The 17357-nt window shown below is 33.4% G+C and overlaps 4 protein-coding genes and 1 long non-coding RNA gene across 9 annotated transcripts; 4 read left to right on the top strand and 1 right to left on the bottom strand.

Moving 5' to 3' along the window:
• Positions 1 to 1436: 1436 nt before the first annotated feature.
• On the top strand, positions 1437 to 6417 carry LOC114872268 (hexamerin-like). 2 transcript variants are annotated; one of them, XM_029179314.2, is made up of 6 exons: positions 1437 to 2577; positions 2836 to 3169; positions 3260 to 3657; positions 3738 to 4054; positions 4153 to 4511; positions 4588 to 6417. In XM_029179314.2, the coding sequence occupies exons 1-6, from the start codon at positions 2353 to 2355 to the stop codon at positions 4992 to 4994; spliced, it is 2040 nt and encodes a 679-aa protein (XP_029035147.2). In that variant the 5' UTR covers positions 1437 to 2352; the 3' UTR covers positions 4995 to 6417. The 2 variants fall into 2 exon arrangements, with proteins under 2 accessions (XP_029035147.2, XP_029035149.2); XM_029179316.2 differs by lacking the exon at positions 1437 to 2577 and adding an exon at positions 2636 to 2725.
• On the bottom strand, positions 4372 to 12426 carry LOC114872274. The gene is made up of 3 exons (XR_003788742.2): positions 12334 to 12426; positions 12050 to 12215; positions 4372 to 4459 (listed from the first exon to the last, which is right to left on the bottom strand). It is a non-coding gene; the product is annotated as an uncharacterized LOC114872274 (long non-coding RNA).
• LOC114872267 (hexamerin-like) lies at positions 6424 to 11936 on the top strand. Of its 2 annotated transcripts, XM_046289333.1 has the most exons (7): positions 6424 to 7325; positions 7450 to 9153; positions 9534 to 9870; positions 10100 to 10509; positions 10577 to 10893; positions 10959 to 11311; positions 11389 to 11936. In XM_046289333.1, exons 2-7 carry the CDS (start codon positions 8929 to 8931, stop codon positions 11790 to 11792), a joined length of 2046 nt encoding a protein of 681 aa, XP_046145289.1. In that variant the 5' UTR covers positions 6424 to 7325; positions 7450 to 8928; the 3' UTR covers positions 11793 to 11936. The 2 variants fall into 2 exon arrangements, with proteins under 2 accessions (XP_046145289.1, XP_029035145.1); XM_029179312.2 differs by having other exon boundaries at positions 7306 to 9153.
• On the top strand, positions 12413 to 15325 carry LOC114872269 (WD repeat-containing protein 43). The gene is made up of 7 exons (XM_029179317.2): positions 12413 to 12688; positions 13163 to 13657; positions 13739 to 14180; positions 14255 to 14561; positions 14653 to 14897; positions 14972 to 15168; positions 15240 to 15325. Exons 1-6 carry the CDS (start codon positions 12494 to 12496, stop codon positions 15154 to 15156), a joined length of 1869 nt encoding a protein of 622 aa, XP_029035150.1. The 5' UTR covers positions 12413 to 12493; the 3' UTR covers positions 15157 to 15168; positions 15240 to 15325.
• Positions 15263 to 17345, top strand: LOC114872272 (geranylgeranyl transferase type-2 subunit beta). 3 transcript variants are annotated; one of them, XM_029179327.2, is made up of 6 exons: positions 15263 to 15294; positions 15937 to 16041; positions 16132 to 16488; positions 16573 to 16717; positions 16803 to 16978; positions 17043 to 17345. In XM_029179327.2, exons 2-6 carry the CDS (start codon positions 15940 to 15942, stop codon positions 17259 to 17261), a joined length of 999 nt encoding a protein of 332 aa, XP_029035160.1. In that variant the 5' UTR covers positions 15263 to 15294; positions 15937 to 15939; the 3' UTR covers positions 17262 to 17345. The 3 variants fall into 3 exon arrangements, with proteins under 3 accessions (XP_029035160.1, XP_029035159.1, XP_029035158.1); XM_029179326.2 differs by lacking the exon at positions 15263 to 15294 and adding an exon at positions 15325 to 15363; XM_029179325.2 differs by lacking the exon at positions 15263 to 15294 and adding an exon at positions 15407 to 15778.
• The last annotated feature ends 12 nt before the right edge of the window (positions 17346 to 17357 follow it).

Raw genomic sequence — 17357 nt, 5'->3', positions numbered from 1 at the left:
TCTGTGAGGAGCACATACGTTTAGTATTCTTTTTTATTACACATAACTAATCCAAGATGTTTTTTCATAGTCCGTGTACCATATGGTATAAACTTCCAATTTACTTTCTTCAGTAACCACCACCCATAACTTTTTTATGATGTTTTCTTATATTCAAAGATAATCCACTGCACCCAATGTTCACTTTTCGTTAGTAAAAACCTACTGCACTCCCGTAGAATCATCGTTCGCTTTTTCTAGTAACTGGCTATAACGGAGTCTTCTGCAATACCTACTTTTGTTGCAACAGCTTCCCTTATGATTCGTCCGTTCTTAATACCAAAAAGATGATTATTAACTCATTTTACAATTCTTCATTCATTATTTATTTCGAGAAATGTATTTACCTTCAGCTTTTAGCTGTAAAAATGTTCTTTTTTTAAATTACAATTAATTTAATTACAGCCCTTTTCTATGCGTGGATATAAAATAGAATTATTAATTTTAACCAAGTACATGCCACTTACACATACAGAAACATACATAATTTTTAAATAAAATTATGAAGTAAAAAATTAGAAAACTAAGAAGTCCAAAGTGAAAAATTAAAAGATTAAAATAATTAAAAAGCCCATTTAAAAGTGTATTTATTTTTAGATATTATATTAAATGTTTGTTAATAATATTATTAAGAATCATGAAAGAATAAAAAGGGGTGAAGAGATTTCTTCACTCAAGCAAAAGTTCGTAAATTTAAAAAAAGAGGAAATGGCAGTTGTAGATAAATTGCACGTATTTGCAAACATATGATTACCAAGTTGTCTTAATTACACTTCAGAAAGAAATGTTTTCATCGTTTATCAATGGAACCGATAAGGAGTACGAAATTTTCCCTTGAAACAGAAGTTCAAGACATTGACCTTTCGTACAATACTTATCAATCAAATACTTAGTGAAAATAGTCATTTGTATATCATTTTTTTTCCTTCTACAATAGATACACGCATAATGTTAGAATTAATAATTAAATAAGGTAATAGATAAGAATACTCGAGAATATAAATGGTTTTTTAAATTAAAAAGAAAATTTTCATCCTAGGTAATAAATGTTTAATACAATATAAAAGGGTAAAAATGATCACTTAATAAGCAAATACTAAAAGAAAATATGAATTATCCTTATCAATAGTAAGATAATACCTATTTAGATGATTTCAATTTCATCTCAGACAGACTAATGTTTGTTATTCTTTGAAAAGAAAGATATAACATTCCACGTGTATATAGAGAAGAATAATAATAAAAATGAGATTTGGTTAACATATTTACCATTGCAACAATGGAATCGTTTCCTATCGTACAAGAATTTTCCATACAAATAAATCCTCTTCATGTTTCTGAACAGATCTAGTTGATGCTTGCGAAACCGATTGACGGACCGCAAAACCTGAAATATGTTAATTTATTAATTAGAATGACATTTCAGATACCGGTGTATTGTTTCTATGTTACCTACGAACTATGGAATATTCTATATTAATAAATCTAATTAAATGACTATAAAGGGCTATCAAAAAATGGTATCTTTTCCAAATATAAATATAATAAAAATTGACTATATTTTGACTTGATAAATACAAAAAAAAATCGGAAGATCTTTTTCATGTAACTAAAATAATTAATACAAAAAAGTGCAATAAATATTTAATGTAGTTTGGGCTGTTGTCCAAAGATATCAATAAAAAAATTTTCAAAAATAAGAAGACCTCGCGAATGGTCCATGCTTATGCAGCGATGTAAGCATTATTTTCTCTTTTTTTCTTTTAATATCAACGAAATCTTTTCTTGTATTTTAAAAGAAATATTACAATTTTTGTATATTCTTTTAATATAAATAGATTAAAATTAGTTTTGATATTAAAAATTACAAAATATTCCACTATGTTTGTTAACTATTTGTATATAAAACAAAGGTTTTATTTTCTTATGAAAAACAAACCCCTCGATCCGTGACATCGAGAAAACCCCTATCCAGATGAAAACTAGAATAGTCTAAACTAGAATAGTAAAATAGCGAGAAAAGTAAGGAAAGATGTCAGTTTGTTCCTTTTCCTCATCAACAAATTGAAACCTCTTGCGACAGATCCAACCATTAATAATAATCAAACGTACAAATATACACGTATCGATGACACACGGTATCTTTGGTAATACGATTTGGGTCAAAGGTTTACCTGATTATTTTATTCCGAATAAGTATAAAAGCACGGATGAACGGGAACCCGGTACATATTCATTCAATTCTACCGAGGGTGAACAACTTTTTTGTATTTGCTGTATATATTTTTTGTTGTTGAAAGAAAGAAAAAGGGGATGCTGAAGGTAGCGCTCTTGTTGGCGCTCGGCGGCATGCTATGCGTTGCCGAAGGCGCGAAATTGACCGGAACTCGGACAGCCGACAAGAACTTCTTGGACAAACAGAAGAAGATCTACAATCTCTTGCTCTATGTCAGACAGAACGATCTGACAGACACGGATTGGTACAACCAAGGCATAAACTATGAGATCGAGAAAAACATGGACAAGTACACAAACCAGGTGACTTTTTTTGTTTTCTATTTTGAAAGTGGTCCCATTTTCCTTAAGGATGCGTACTATGCCTTACCAGGCGCTAGGATAGGCTCCTTTTAACTGAGGATAAGGGTAGAGGAAAGAGTCTCCTATAACTTGCTTTGGATTTTGAAAAGTAGAAGAAGCTAATCTAAAGAGTTTAACGTACCTGGAAAGGGATAAATAGCAAATTGCCATTTTTTTTCCATTGGAATACCATTTGAAAATTCAACATCTTTGTTCCAGACTGTTGTCGAAATGTTCCTCTCGATGTACAAGCAAGGAAAGTTCCTTGCCCGCGGTGCCATCTCCAACCAGTACAACCGTGAGCAACGGTTCGAAACGCACCTGTTGTTCGATCTGTTCTACGCCGCCAAGGACTTCGAGACCTTTTACAAAACTGCTTGTTTCGCTCGGATATTCATGAACGACGGCATGTTCACCACGGCCTTTACGGCCGCAGTTAAGTACAGAAGCGACTGCCAATGCGTAGGTCTGCCAATGATCTCAGAGATCTATCCAAACCTCTTCTTCGAGTCCAGAGCGATCCAACAAGCACAAAACATTAAAATGACCAGAGGTGATTCTTTTCGTCTATTAACACTTTATTCCTCATTGGACGGACAGGATCCCTAAAGACTCGATGTTTAATATTAATAATACTTTTCAGGCGCTGACACTGGTATATCTACCTACATAATCCCTGCCAATTACTCCAGCAAATACATGTATCCATACGTAGACGATGAATACAAGATGGACTACTATATAGAAGATGCCGACTTAAACGCTTATTACTATTACTTCCGCATGACGTCCCCCTTCTGGTTAGACACCAACAGACGCAAGGAAGTCCGTGGAGAATGTTACTTCTTCATCCACAAACAACTCATGGCCAGGTATAACCTGGAACGAAGATCCAACGCCATTAGCAGGATAGCATCGTTCGACTGGAACAAACCCATCTACCCCCTTTACTTCTCGAATCTGATGTACTCCAATGGCGTACCAGTTCCTACGAGACACAAATACGCGTCCCTCCCCTATCACAAATACAACTATCTTAAAGTATGCAGCTTCTACCGAAATCATTTTCAGTCTTAAGAGTTTACGGATGACTGGATACCAACAATTGTTTCATTTTCCAGGACATCTTCACTCTGGAAAATCGTATAATGGACGCAATTGACTCTGGATACTTGATGGACACAGATGGAAGGAAGATAGATATCTACACTCCGGGAGGTCTGAACATGTTGGCCAATGTGATCGAAGGAAACGGTGCTTCTTGCAACAGTCGATACTACGGAATGTACGATGCTCTGGTACGTAACGTCCTTGGCTTCAGCTATGAAAAACCCAACCAGAACATCTCGATACCCAGTGCTCTTGAATTCCACGCCACCAACATGAGAGATCCAGCATTCTACATGCTCTACTCGAGAATCATGTCGTTCTTCTACAGGTATTTTCATCCTTCAGAGTCTATTAAAGTTTACATATATTAATTGCCTAGGTCGTATAACATAAGTTAATAAAATTGCTCACCGTGTATTTCCATAGATACAAGAGAAACGTGCCTAAATACAGTGAAGAGGAACTGAAGCTGCCAGGAGTGAAATTCGAATCCGTTACCAACGTAGAGAAACTCTACACGTACTTCGGCAAGTGCGACACTGTTATTAACAATGCTGTGGCAGTGAAGACCGCCACGGAAGGAAGCCAATTTGTTATGAAAGCGCGTCGTCCTTGCTTGAACTACCAGCCATTCATGTACAACTTCACCATCAACTCCGATGCTAAAATGGATGCTACCCTCAGCATCTTCCTTGGTCCAGCGTACGACGACGTGAAAGATGACATGGTTTACCTGCAAAAATTCTACCATCAGTTCGTTCAAATGGACCAATTCAACGTGTCACGTTAGTGTCTTTATTATTTTATATTGAATTTTTCTTTAAACGGATGTTTTAATAGACTTTTCTTATATCTTTCCAGTCGTTCCCGGTCCCAATAACATTCAACGTAGCAGTTCAGAGTCTATGTTCACAACATCAAACATGATGGAAGCCGAGTACTTCCACAGCAAACTGAACAAAGCCGTCAGCGGTAGTGAACCCTTCGTCTACTCCGAGGTAGACCGCAGCTTCCCGGAACGTCTGACTCTGCCCAAAGGTAGACGGGGCGGTATGATGTACAAGATGTTCTTCTTCCTGAGCACGGTCAACGGCAACGACCCCGACATGTGCTTAAACCCCACAGTCGATAAATTCCCCCAAAAGAGAGCACTTGGATTCCCTCTGGACAGACCCATGCCTTATACATGGAACTACACCATCCCCAACATGTATTTCAAGAACGTGTTCATCTATCATAATACAAACCGCGAGGGAATGAACTACTGAACGGACACTTTCCTTTTGATGAAAGTGGAAGCATCTCTTTGTCGATGATTGCTTAACCGCAGAGAAAAGATTCTTTAAATAAAAGATTCTGAATAAAATAAATGCTTTTTTTATTAAATCTTAGTATTCTATTCCATTGTTTTCCACTAACAAGCCTCAATAATTTAGAATATTACAAGAAATATTTATAATATGGTAGTAGGGCCTAAGGAGAGGCTTATGGTGCCATTTTCCCTAAGGAAAACTACTCCATACTTGGACACTATATGCTTAGCTGCCGTATAGACTTCTTTTATTAGTTAAGAATAAGTATTATATTGGGAGAACCCACAATTACACTACTTATGCATTGCAATCTTCAGCCATTGTATCAAGAAAGGAATACTTAACGAGATAATGATTATCAGTATTCTATTACAAGAAGATTTACTCGACTAAACTTGTTACAAACACATGCAAAGTCCGTTCAATGATATACCAGAGACCGATAACTGTTAATTCCAGGAGAGAAATTAAAAATCCTAAGAGTGAATGAACTTTCTGTGTGCCGAGTGTGAATGAACTTATTATGTGTTAACAACGTTTGAAATTCCATTTCAAATATTAAAATACAAATCAAATCAAATCGATTCAAAATAATGATAACATTAAATAGAGATAACGAATGTATACATTCAATCTCCTTTACATAACAAATATTTAAGTATCATCTCTTTATAAATAAGTAGAAGATAACATTACTTTTTTATCACAATTAGAAAACGAAAGTTTCCATATCTGGATTAAATTTAAGATAAAGGGGGAACTATGATTTCTTCAAATGAAGTGCTCCTAATAAATAGTGGTGAATTAAAATAAATAACTTCAGGGACATGAAAATAATGGATTATTTATCTACCTCTTATTTATATTTATACACCTCTCAGAAAATTGTTAGACTACTGATAGAAATAATGCTGCATTAAATGTGACTATTTCTACCATGGCTTCTATAGTTTTGAATAATATTCAAACATCACGATAGAAATATATCAAACCAGTTTAATTTTACGATTATAATTAAACAGGTATCTCACATGTTTATTTATAGAAGACTGACTAAATATAGAATGTATTATAAATGATATCCAATTTTTGAAACACGTGATCAAAGGCTGAGATACGTGCATAAATTTTTTATTATACAAAGTGTGCATAAAATGATTGAGTACTACTGCTCAGACAAAATAATAAGAAATATAAACTAGAATAGCATTCTCTAATTATGACTGGTTAATGAAAAGGACTTTGTTTATATAAAAGAAAAATAAGACAAGATTCACTCAGACTGTATGATCTGTCGAAACAGATTTTTCGGGTCAAAGGTGAACGCATGTCTTGAATGATTGTTATTGATTAACGTAAATTGAAAGTTTATCAGCATCCTTACACCTCGTGCGTAGCCTGAGTAATCTCCAAATATTTGAATTTATAAGAGGTACGATTACTACAAACCTAGTAATCATACAGTAATTGACTAAATGATATCTCTCTATATTATAAATCGAATGCACATATAATTATGTAATTATTATGTAATTAATATGCAATTAATCGTTATCAATAATATACGTAAATAGTGATTTGTCATATCTCGTCATGAGAAAAATTTATCAAACAATAACGAGCAATATAACTTTCGAGTAAATAATAATCAGTTATATTTACTGCTTTCGTCAATCACTACTCTCACATTCAGATTATAAAATTCAGTTGAAAAATATTATTTTTGTTATAAATATTGATTCGTAATATTTTTTAAAAGGCACTGTTAGGTCTTCGCGAAAAATTTCAGTTGATTAAATCGATCGAATTACACCCTATCGAAGCTTGGTCCACGAGCCGAAGATAAGATTATTACTTTCACCACCCTTGCAACCTTTCCCTAAATCGATCCCGATACATTATCGCCGATGTTTATCTAAGTCCAAGCTATTGGACCCACTATATAAACCGAACGGGACCAAGATGATTTGACTCAATTACGGTTTAATGATGCTCGACATTATGAAGTCCGTTTTCTTGATTTTTGCAAGAGTAGTAATCTTCTCTTATAAACTTTCAAAATATATTTTTCATTATGGTGTCTGTTGGTTACGAAGCAGTGAACGGAGTTCACCCTGCTTCGTTCCGAGGAACGCCGAACTTCGAGGTGTTCTATAACACCGTTGTATGGGCTAGATTCCACGTGAACGACCTGACACCAAGTTTATCAAATCGCCGCCCTTGTACGAGGTGCACCCACACTTCTTCTTCAACGAGGATGCTACAACATCGCCATGGGTGACGTTGGTTAGTAAAATAACATTAACTTTCTTTCTAATGGTGGCAAGTGTTATCACTATGGCACTGCTATAATAGCAGTTAAATGCCAAATGGAGAATTATTAATATATAAATAGTTTAATTTAAAGTAGCTAGGGTGAAGAAATCAGCGATTGGAGGTGACTACTACGTAATCCCAGCTAACTATACTGAGCAGAGAAGACGTACCTGAACAAAAACTGACCTATTTCACCGAAGATGTTGGCTTAAACTACTTCTACTTCCTGGTCAATCATCAGAACCCACCTTTCGTGAACACCATCACCACCACACTCCATCCACTTTCACAAATTTTGATATGCCAGAAGAGTTGTTTCATGATGCTTTTAATTCATCAAATTATATTCAAACTTTCTAATGTATCGAAATGCAATGATCTAATACTGTTCTAAGTAAACGATGACAAATGAAAAATCATTGAAATTAACAAGATATACATTTGATTATCTCTAGGAGACGATCATTAAACGTTCGTTTCTATTAGGAAAACAACAGCTGCTCGGATAAGACGGCTTTATTTCCGGCATAAATCATGGATAATTATCGTGAAAACAATAGTATCTTCATGAATTATTGACAAAATATGAACTAATAAGGGAAGGGAAAGCTATGATCTCAAGTGAGAGCAAGTGTTTTCTGGTGATAAGAAATATCAATGACTGATAACGTGTTTTTTATACGTTCCATTAATTTTATATTTGAAACAAAGTTGAAATTTTAGGTATTTAAGAAATCTTGTCATTCAAAATATTACATATTCAAACTTTCACCTATTATGTTCAAAGATGTTTTTCTAAACTTTATGTTTGGTAATTGGTAATGACTAAGATTCAATATTGAAACCTGGAATTAAAATACAATTATTCTATACTACAATTGTATATGAAGTATAGCATAAGAAGTTGATTTAAAAATAATGAAACGTTTAAAATATGAAGTGCCACAATTGGCGCAACTGACCTAATCAACATACTTTATCAGTTTCTTCAAACGACAGCTTGTCTGTGAAATTAATCACCGAGAAGCTTGATAGATAATTTTCTAATGAATCAGTACTTAAGAAATAAAAAAATACAAAATAAATGTTAGGTCTCAATAGAGAAAACAAAATAATTATAAAAATTTCAAAATTTGCTCTTTGATTAACCCATTCGTACCATCATTATTTCCTGGTCATCATAAATGGCACAGGAAAAAAAAAAAACAGAAATTGCACGTAATTTAGTTTGACGAATTCCTAATTTGATCACAATGGAAAATATTATCGACGAAACGTAGTAATATAAAAATATTAATAATATCAGCAACATTACCTAATACCCATGAACTATTCAACCAAAATTCAATCTACAAAGCAACACGCTTGAATCTCATCCCGTCCATACAAGTGTCAGAATAAACGAATAAACAAAACATTATTTTCATAGTTAGTTAAATAATAAAGTTATTCGATAACGCTGAGGTCTTACTTATAAAAGACACAATTAATGGAGGGGATAACAGAGTATAAAAGTAGCCGCGAGCGGAGCATCCACGCTTTGGGACGCTAGAGTTTTGAACTTTGAAAAATAATGTTACTGTTGACACGGATCTGGGTGCTAGGGTTGCTGGCCTTCAGTTTGGTCAGCGCAGAATACTTCACCACCAAAACAGCCGACAAAGACTTCCTATTGAAGCAAAAGAAGATTTACAACTTACTTTATCACATCCCTCAACCCAATGTGGTGAACGTTCAATTGTACAATGAGGGTCAAGCATGGAACATCGAGAACAGCATTAGTTTGTACAGGAATCAGGTCAGTAATCATAATGTAATAATTATTAATCCTTTCCTTACTAAGAATCACTATAATCACCCATCTCCTGGCTATGTTGCATCTGTCTACCTGTATGTTGCACCCCATTTTACCTAAAAATAAAATTTTTATGTTAGAAATGATATATGATAAAATTGTTGTAGATGAATTACACATGTTATACTTACCTAATATTATGTTGCACCCCATTTTACCTAAAAATAAAATTTTTATGTTAGAAATGATATATGATAAAATTGTTGTAGATGAATTACACATGTTATACTTACCTAATATTAAATCAACCTTTCTTCACTGTAATTTTTTGGCACTCAAACTAAAATTTGAAGTAATAAAAAATGTTCTTACTTAATTTCTAGGATGCCGTGAAAGAATTCATGTACATGTACAAAAATGGAATGCTTCCACGAGGAGAAATGTTCTCGCCTTATTATCCAAAATTGCTTAAAGAAATGGTAGCTCTGTTCAGACTGTTCTATTACGCGAACGATTTCGATACTTTCTACAACACAGCACTTTGGGCAAGAATTTATGTAAACGAGGGTCAATTCTACTTTGCTCTTTGCAATGCTGTAATCAGAAGACCGGACACTAAATACATTCAATTACCACCCCCATATGAAATGTACCCATATGCGTACTTCAACTCTGAGGTGCTTGAAAAGGCACACCACGCCAAAGTTTTCGGTAAACTAGGTAATTATGCTTTAATAATCAATTTAGATGTCTTTACTGCAGTAGAATATCGACAGAATTAATTAAGGAAACAAATGAGGCTAAAAATAAACTTCAATGGGGTAGATAAAATTATTTATAAAATTTATTTCCTGTATCAATCTTGAAGACGGTTTAATATAGCGTTTATGGTACGGTATCTCATTGCGTTTGCTGTGAAGCGAAATAATCATAAGAAATTTGATTTCAGACTCGCAGAAAACTGGACCATACGAAACGTACATCATTCCTGCCAACTATTCCGGCTGGTACCTTAATCGCGAATACAACATGGAGAACAAGTTGAACTATTTCACAGAGGACATAGGTCTGAACGCGTATTACTTCTTCTTCCGTCAAGAATGCCCATTCTGGCTGAGCTCGAACGAATTTGATTTCTTACAATACCGAGGAGAAGAATACCTTTACGGGCACAAACAACTGTTGAACAGATACTATCTGGAAAGACTTTCCAATGACCTGCCTAAAATCGAAGACTTCGACTGGCAAAAACCATTCTACGCTGGTTACTATCCTACTATGACATATCACAATGGAATGCCGTACCCACAGAGACCAGACTGGAGCAACTTCCCTGTCTACAAATACAAATATATTCAGGTGAATAAATAATAGCAGTAATAACAATAATGGGCCAATTAATCTAACATAAATCTATTTGTTAAAGGATATAATGGACATGGAATCAAGAATAACTGCAGCAATTGATTCTGGGTTTATACTGAGAAACGACAGCAAGTGGTACAACATATACCAGGAGGATGGTTTGAATATGCTTGGAAATATAATCGAGGGTAACGGAGACTCTTACAACCGTGACTTCTATGGCAGCATCGATACATTGGGCAGAAAGATCCTTGGTTACAATTTGGAACCAGCCAGCCCCTATCAAATCTTCCCTAGCGCTCTGGAAACGTTCAGCAGCTCCATGAGGGACCCTGCATTCTACAGGCTTTACAAGAGAATATACCGCTATTACTATAGGTAATTAATAAATTTATAATAAATTCTAGATATTATTTTCAATGTTACTTAATATGTATTTACAGATACAAAATGCGTCAAGAACCATATACCAGAGACGAAATTGTTTACCCAGAATTGAAGATTGAATCGTTCGTTGTTGACAAATTAACCACATACTTCGATCAATATGACACATCCATCAGCAATGGTTTATTAGTAGAAGATCAAAGAGAAGCCGAATCGTCGTTAATAAAAATTAGACAGTACCGTCTGAATCACAAGCCATTCAACTTCCACATCGCGGTTAACTCTGAAAAACCAATGAAAGCGGCGTTCAGAATCTTCCTTGGACCCAAATACGACTCGCACCACAAATTAGCAGAAATTCCAGACAGTCTGAAATACTTCTACGAAATCGACAACTGGATCGTTGACTGTAAGTTTATATTTTATTACAATATATGTATTTATATTTAAATGTGTCTAATATAATTTATTATAATCTGTCAACAGTGACCACCGGTCAGAACAAAATCGGACGTAACAGTCAAGACTGCTTCTTCGTGATGCCCGATCAAGAACCAAGCGAAGTGTTGTACAAGAAAGTCCTGAAGGCTCTCGATGGTGCGGAATCATTTACTTATAACGAGAGAGTATTTGGATTCCCGGAAAGACTGTTGTTACCAAAGGGCAAAAAGGAAGGAATGCCGTTCCAATTCTTCTTATACGTCAGCCCAGTGACTACAGAAGTACCATATACTTCCAGAATATGGGGCACTTACAAATTTGACAAGAGACCATTTGGTTTCCCTCTAGACAAGCCTCTTTATGACTTCAAATACGATGGCCCTAATATGATGTTCAAAAACATTCTTATTTATCACAAGGACGAATTTGATATGGGTCTTTCTTATTAAATACTTTTCTTCTTTCGCTTGTATCTTGCACATTTACTTCTATGATATTGTAATTTTATAATAAATGCTACTTTTTCTATCTCCCAATATGTTTCTGAATTATTATCTTACCATGTTCTCCTTTAAGCTTATGTATACAGATTTGTTCTTCCTTAAATGGTACACCATGAAATTTGTATGACCAAAGAATTGGTATATAATCGTTTTTGTAAAAGCATTCAGCTTTGTGTAATATCTATCTCTAAATAGGTACTTACCTGGATTCATATCAGCCAAATGTTGGAGAATGTAGCCATTTGTCCACAGAACTCTGTACCATTAGGATTCTCTATGTTTTATCTCTTCTTTTGATTCTCCACACCATTTTACTCTCATCCAAATAAAATATCAAATTTATTTTCATCTAATTGTAATTACACAGACCTAAAAATTCATGTATTAATCATCTCTTTTCTTTAGAACGCAGTAATTTATTAAAGTCATTTGCAATGATTACTATTATTGTCAGTACTCGACAATTGTTTAAATAAAACATACTTACTTAACTGTCCTGATGTGTTACAGAAACTGAATTGTATATTTCTTGGATATTTCATATTTTGTAACGGATATTTTTTAAACGCACGTGATAAACTGAAGTTGCTTATAGAAGAAACGAATTGTTGCGGTTCCCTTCATTTTGAAATACTGATAGTTCAACAATGGCGACTACCGCTAATTACGCTTTTTCTCCTGACGGTGAATATTTTGCTCATTGTGGAAACGATGGAAAATTAAAGATTTGGGACACAGGAACTGGTCGTTTAAAACAAGAATATGTATCAAATTTTCATCTTTCCTCTCCGTGTTGCGTTTTGACTTGGCTTTATGTTAATTCCCGGTCAACAAATACATCGGTGAGCCATGTGCTCCGTTATTTTATATTTAAATAAATTTTTTATTTTATGTTAGTACATATATATTTAATATGTTGCGCTAAAAGGAAGATCATCATTAATTTCAAATAAAATTTCATGTCTGATTACGAATATTTTTTTTAATTATCTTCGTAGTAAAAAATAGAAGGTTATACTTCTCTACTTTTTACCATCTCTAAGGAGTTTTTAATATTTTACATGTTACAAATTGAAGTAAATTCTTGAAGATCACTTTGAAGTCCAATTATTTTTAATTTCACCTGCTTGTCAAGATAATATTTGTATGAAAAGTCTGTTGATTTAATAAATTTATGTAGATTTAATAAAGGTTATATTTTTATATGTATAGGCACAGATTCTTTCTATCTTTAAAATTATAAGAGTATATTTGTAATTGTATGAAAAAAAATATTAGGTATAAAATGAAATACATACGTGGATGAATATTTTTAGCCTTTACCATGGAAGAAACGCAGAAGAAAATCAGTTGCAGAAGAGCCCAGTCAAAAGAGCATGGTTGCAATGGGTTCTACAAATGGAAAAGTTACTCTTTACGATACAACAACATCTTCTGTTACCTCACAATTGGATGGCCATTCCAGTACAGTCACTGCAGTAACTTGGTCAGAAAATGTTGGTTTATTTACTGCAGGGGATGATCATCACATTATTCATTGGAATCTTCAAGAAAATGGAGTAAAATGTAAATGGAAATCAGGGAAAGGAAAAACAACATCTTTAACAGTTTCAGAAGATGGGAAAGGTCTGTTGTCAGGGGAAAGGGTTGTTAAATGGTGGGATTTGAGTACAAAGCAGGTGATCAAGATCTTCACGGGTCATGCTAATCAAGTAACATGTCTTTGTGCTGTTAAAATTCCGCTCGGAAGTAATTATGTTATTAGCGGAGCTTACGGTGACGGTTGTCTTAGCGTTTGGGCTTTGGATGAAGTAAGACATTTAATATTTAGCGATATATTAATGGAGCATGCGATGTAAGATTCTGCCAACTAATTATTGAAATATTTTCAGCAAAGAAATGATAGAGCAGCTGTAGCGAGTTTAGCTCTACAAGATGACGCGATAAGCGTGTCTGTAAATGTTTCGGAAAGCTCACAAGTGGTTGTATTGGTAGTAACTAGGTCTGGGCAAGCACACATATTTCAATATCAACCAAATGGGCGGACGAAACCATTAAAGCCTAGTTTAAATATCGCGGTTGCTTCTGATATAAGTCAAAAAGACAGTATTCAGCAAATTCCCATCTTAGATGCGAAATTAACGGAAGATCAAAAACTGTTACTCTCCTATGGAACGCATATTAATCCTGTGTTTGAAAAAGTAACACCTGATTTTTCTAATAAAGTACAGTGTTTAGTACGCTCGGACAGTAAAAAAAATAAAGATAGAAAGGAGGAAATTACTAAAATAAAACCTACAGTAATAGAAGGCAATGTTGAGTATCTTGCACCAGGTACTTAATATTTATTTACAACTTATATCATAATTTAATATTTTCGTTCATTTAAATCCATTTACTTTTCATAGGTATTGTTGAAACAACCACAAAAAGAACTAAAAGCAGTTCTGGATCGCAATTATTATTAAAAGATAGATTAGAAAATTTGAGCCTAGGTACTGAGAGTAGTCCTACTGGAAAAATTACGAGCACAGGTAGCAGTCGAGCACAACTTTTGTTACAAGGATTGAACAGTAAAGATAAGACTATTTTAAGCAATGTTTTTCTCATCAAGAATGAGTCTATTATTAGGAATACCATTACTAAGTTACCGATCCAGGCAATTGGGCCACTACTTAAAGAGCTGACCATCCTACTTCAGGGTAAAACTTACACGTAAGTTTCACGATAAGAGACAGTTAAATAGTTTATAGACACTAGAAATGCAATATTTTGTCTAATATTCTAATGTGTCATATTATTATAGGAGTAAAATTGCCGTGCGATGGTTAGAAACATTGCTAATGGTACATGCAAGTCATTTTTTGTCACAAGCAGATCTTGTGGATTTATTTGGACCAATTTTAAACTTAATTGATGCCAAGTTAGCTCTTTTAACAGAACTTTCAAAACTTAAGGGACGTGTTTCCCTTGTTACTGGCCAAATTGCTCAAATAGTAGAAGAACAGGATAAAGATATCACTGAGAATTGTCTTATGTATCAGGATTCAGGTTTGTTTGCTTCACTTTTATTGTACATTCGTATTTTAAAGCACTGTACAATTAATGTGCATAAATATAAATAGATACGTCGGACGAAGATGACGCAGTCGAAGATGAGGATTTAGAAAGTGAATCTGATGAAAATTGGGAAGAAATGTCGAATCAAGAGGATCAAGAGAACCAAGATGATCAAGAGGAACAAAATGAGAATGAAGATGTCAAAAGCACGAATTCTGATTCAGACGAAGAAAAATCTATGTCCAGCTAAATATTAATTTAGGTAAGAAATTATAATTATCAAATATACACATCTGAAGTATTAAGGTTTATTATTTATTATTTTCGTTGCAGTAAACGTTCGAGTTCCTGAACATAACAAATGTGAAAAACGAGAAAAACTTGAAATGTTAATAAATAACATTTTTCTACACAAACGATTCATTTTTATTGTTATTAAATATATACATCATTTACTGTAACTATAAAACAGATTTTATACTTCTAATTTTAATTTGAAGGTCAAAATCTATATAGAATTTTTAATGCTAAAAATATATAACAAATGTTTGTTTGGAAATAAACAAATATATTAAAGAGAAGATAAAACGATTAAATGCTTAATTTTTGATTATATGAACAATTGTGTTTGGATTATAGTTTTCTTTTTCTTTTCTTTTTTTTAATTATGGCGCTCTGTAATTCTTGGCATAAAGAATGACATCTTTGTGCGATACGATTTGGAGGTTAAGGCATATGATGGGGTGTATGCCATTTAAATTTTCTATTAGAAGGATAGTATATGTGAATAGTTTTATAATTTTATCTAAATGAATGTAATTTAATAAAACTTAGTGGTCTTCTTACTGTTCCTTAACAATTTTTATAACATGGCAAGTAGAAAAAAATAATTCAATATAAAAAATTTAGTAGAGGTTAAAAGTCATTCTTTAAAAATGTATCATATTATTTTAATAAAAACATTAAAATTATAATTTTAGAACATATATCACAATGATTTATCATTTAAAGTATCTCATTTATGTTTTAGCCAATGTCAAAACATGATATTGAAGTTCCAACTTCAATTCCCGATTTGTTATTGGAAAAACATACAAATTTCTTACTTTCTTATGGCACCGATAAAGATGAATATGTAAGTGCGATAATTATTTTGTTTAATATTGTATTAAAATAGGCATCATACAATGTGAATAGATATGATAAAGATATTAACAAATTTTAGATATATTGTATGACAGAACACATGAGAATGTCTGGTATGTACTGGGGTCTAACAGCATTAGATCTTATGGGAAAACTAGACCAAACTAATAGAAATGAGGTGCTTGAATTTATTGCTCAGTGTCAAACAGAAAGTGGAGGTATAGCTGCAAGCTTACAGCATGATCCACACATTCTTTATACTTTAAGTGCAGTACAAATACTTTGTATCTATGATGCTCTGGATACTATTGATATAGAAAGAGTTATAAAATATGTAAAAGAAAGGCAACAACCAGATGGAAGTTTTACTGGTGACATATGGGGTGAAGTTGATATGAGGTTTTCTTTCTGTGCTGTAGCAACTTTATCCCTCCTAGTAGGTTTAATTAATAAATATAATTCTCTTAATATTGTACAGAACAACAGATATACATATATATATATAAAAATCTTGTTTTAGCATCGATTAGATGCAATAGATGTTGATAAAGCAGTTGAATTTGTAATGAAATGTATGAATTTTGATGGTGGTTTTGGATCAAAACCTGGGGCTGAAAGTCATGCTGGTATGATTTACTGCTCTATAGGACTTCTATCAATAACTGGTAATTTTTATAATATAGGCATATAGAAGTTAATTCTTTTGAAGCAATTAGTTAACAATGTTAATAAATTAATTAATGTTTACAGGTAATCTTCATTTAGTAGATGCAGATCAGTTAGGTTGGTGGCTTTGTGAAAGGCAACTTTCATCTGGAGGTTTAAACGGTAGACCGGAAAAGTTACCCGACGTATGCTATTCGTGGTGGGTTCTTTCCGCGCTTACCATTCTTGGACGTCTTCACTGGGTTAATAAAGAACAGTTGGTAAGTATTTTTAAAGATATAAATTTAATTCAATTTATGCCTTTATTTTAATTTCGATATATAGGTAAAATTTGTACTGGCATGTCAGGACGCAGAATCAGGAGGATTTAGCGATCGTCCAGGAGATGTTGCCGATCCTTTTCATACTCTCTTTGGCTTAACTGCACTTTCCCTTTTAAATACAGATTATCCTTTGAAAAAAATTAATCCAACATACTGCATGCCAGAGTATATCATTCAGAGGCTACAACTGAAACCTTCAAGGCTTGACCAAATTAATTGACGTTTAATTAAATAATCTAACGTTTATGCGAATTAAATATTTATGAATTAATATAAAACAAGGAAATACAATGTATATCTTTTATACCAATCGTTT

This window comes from Osmia bicornis, chromosome 16, assembly GCF_907164935.1.
Source record: "Osmia bicornis bicornis chromosome 16, iOsmBic2.1, whole genome shotgun sequence".
Taxonomy (NCBI): domain Eukaryota; kingdom Metazoa; phylum Arthropoda; class Insecta; order Hymenoptera; family Megachilidae; genus Osmia; species Osmia bicornis.
This window is presented reverse-complemented; position numbering and strand designations above follow the sequence as displayed.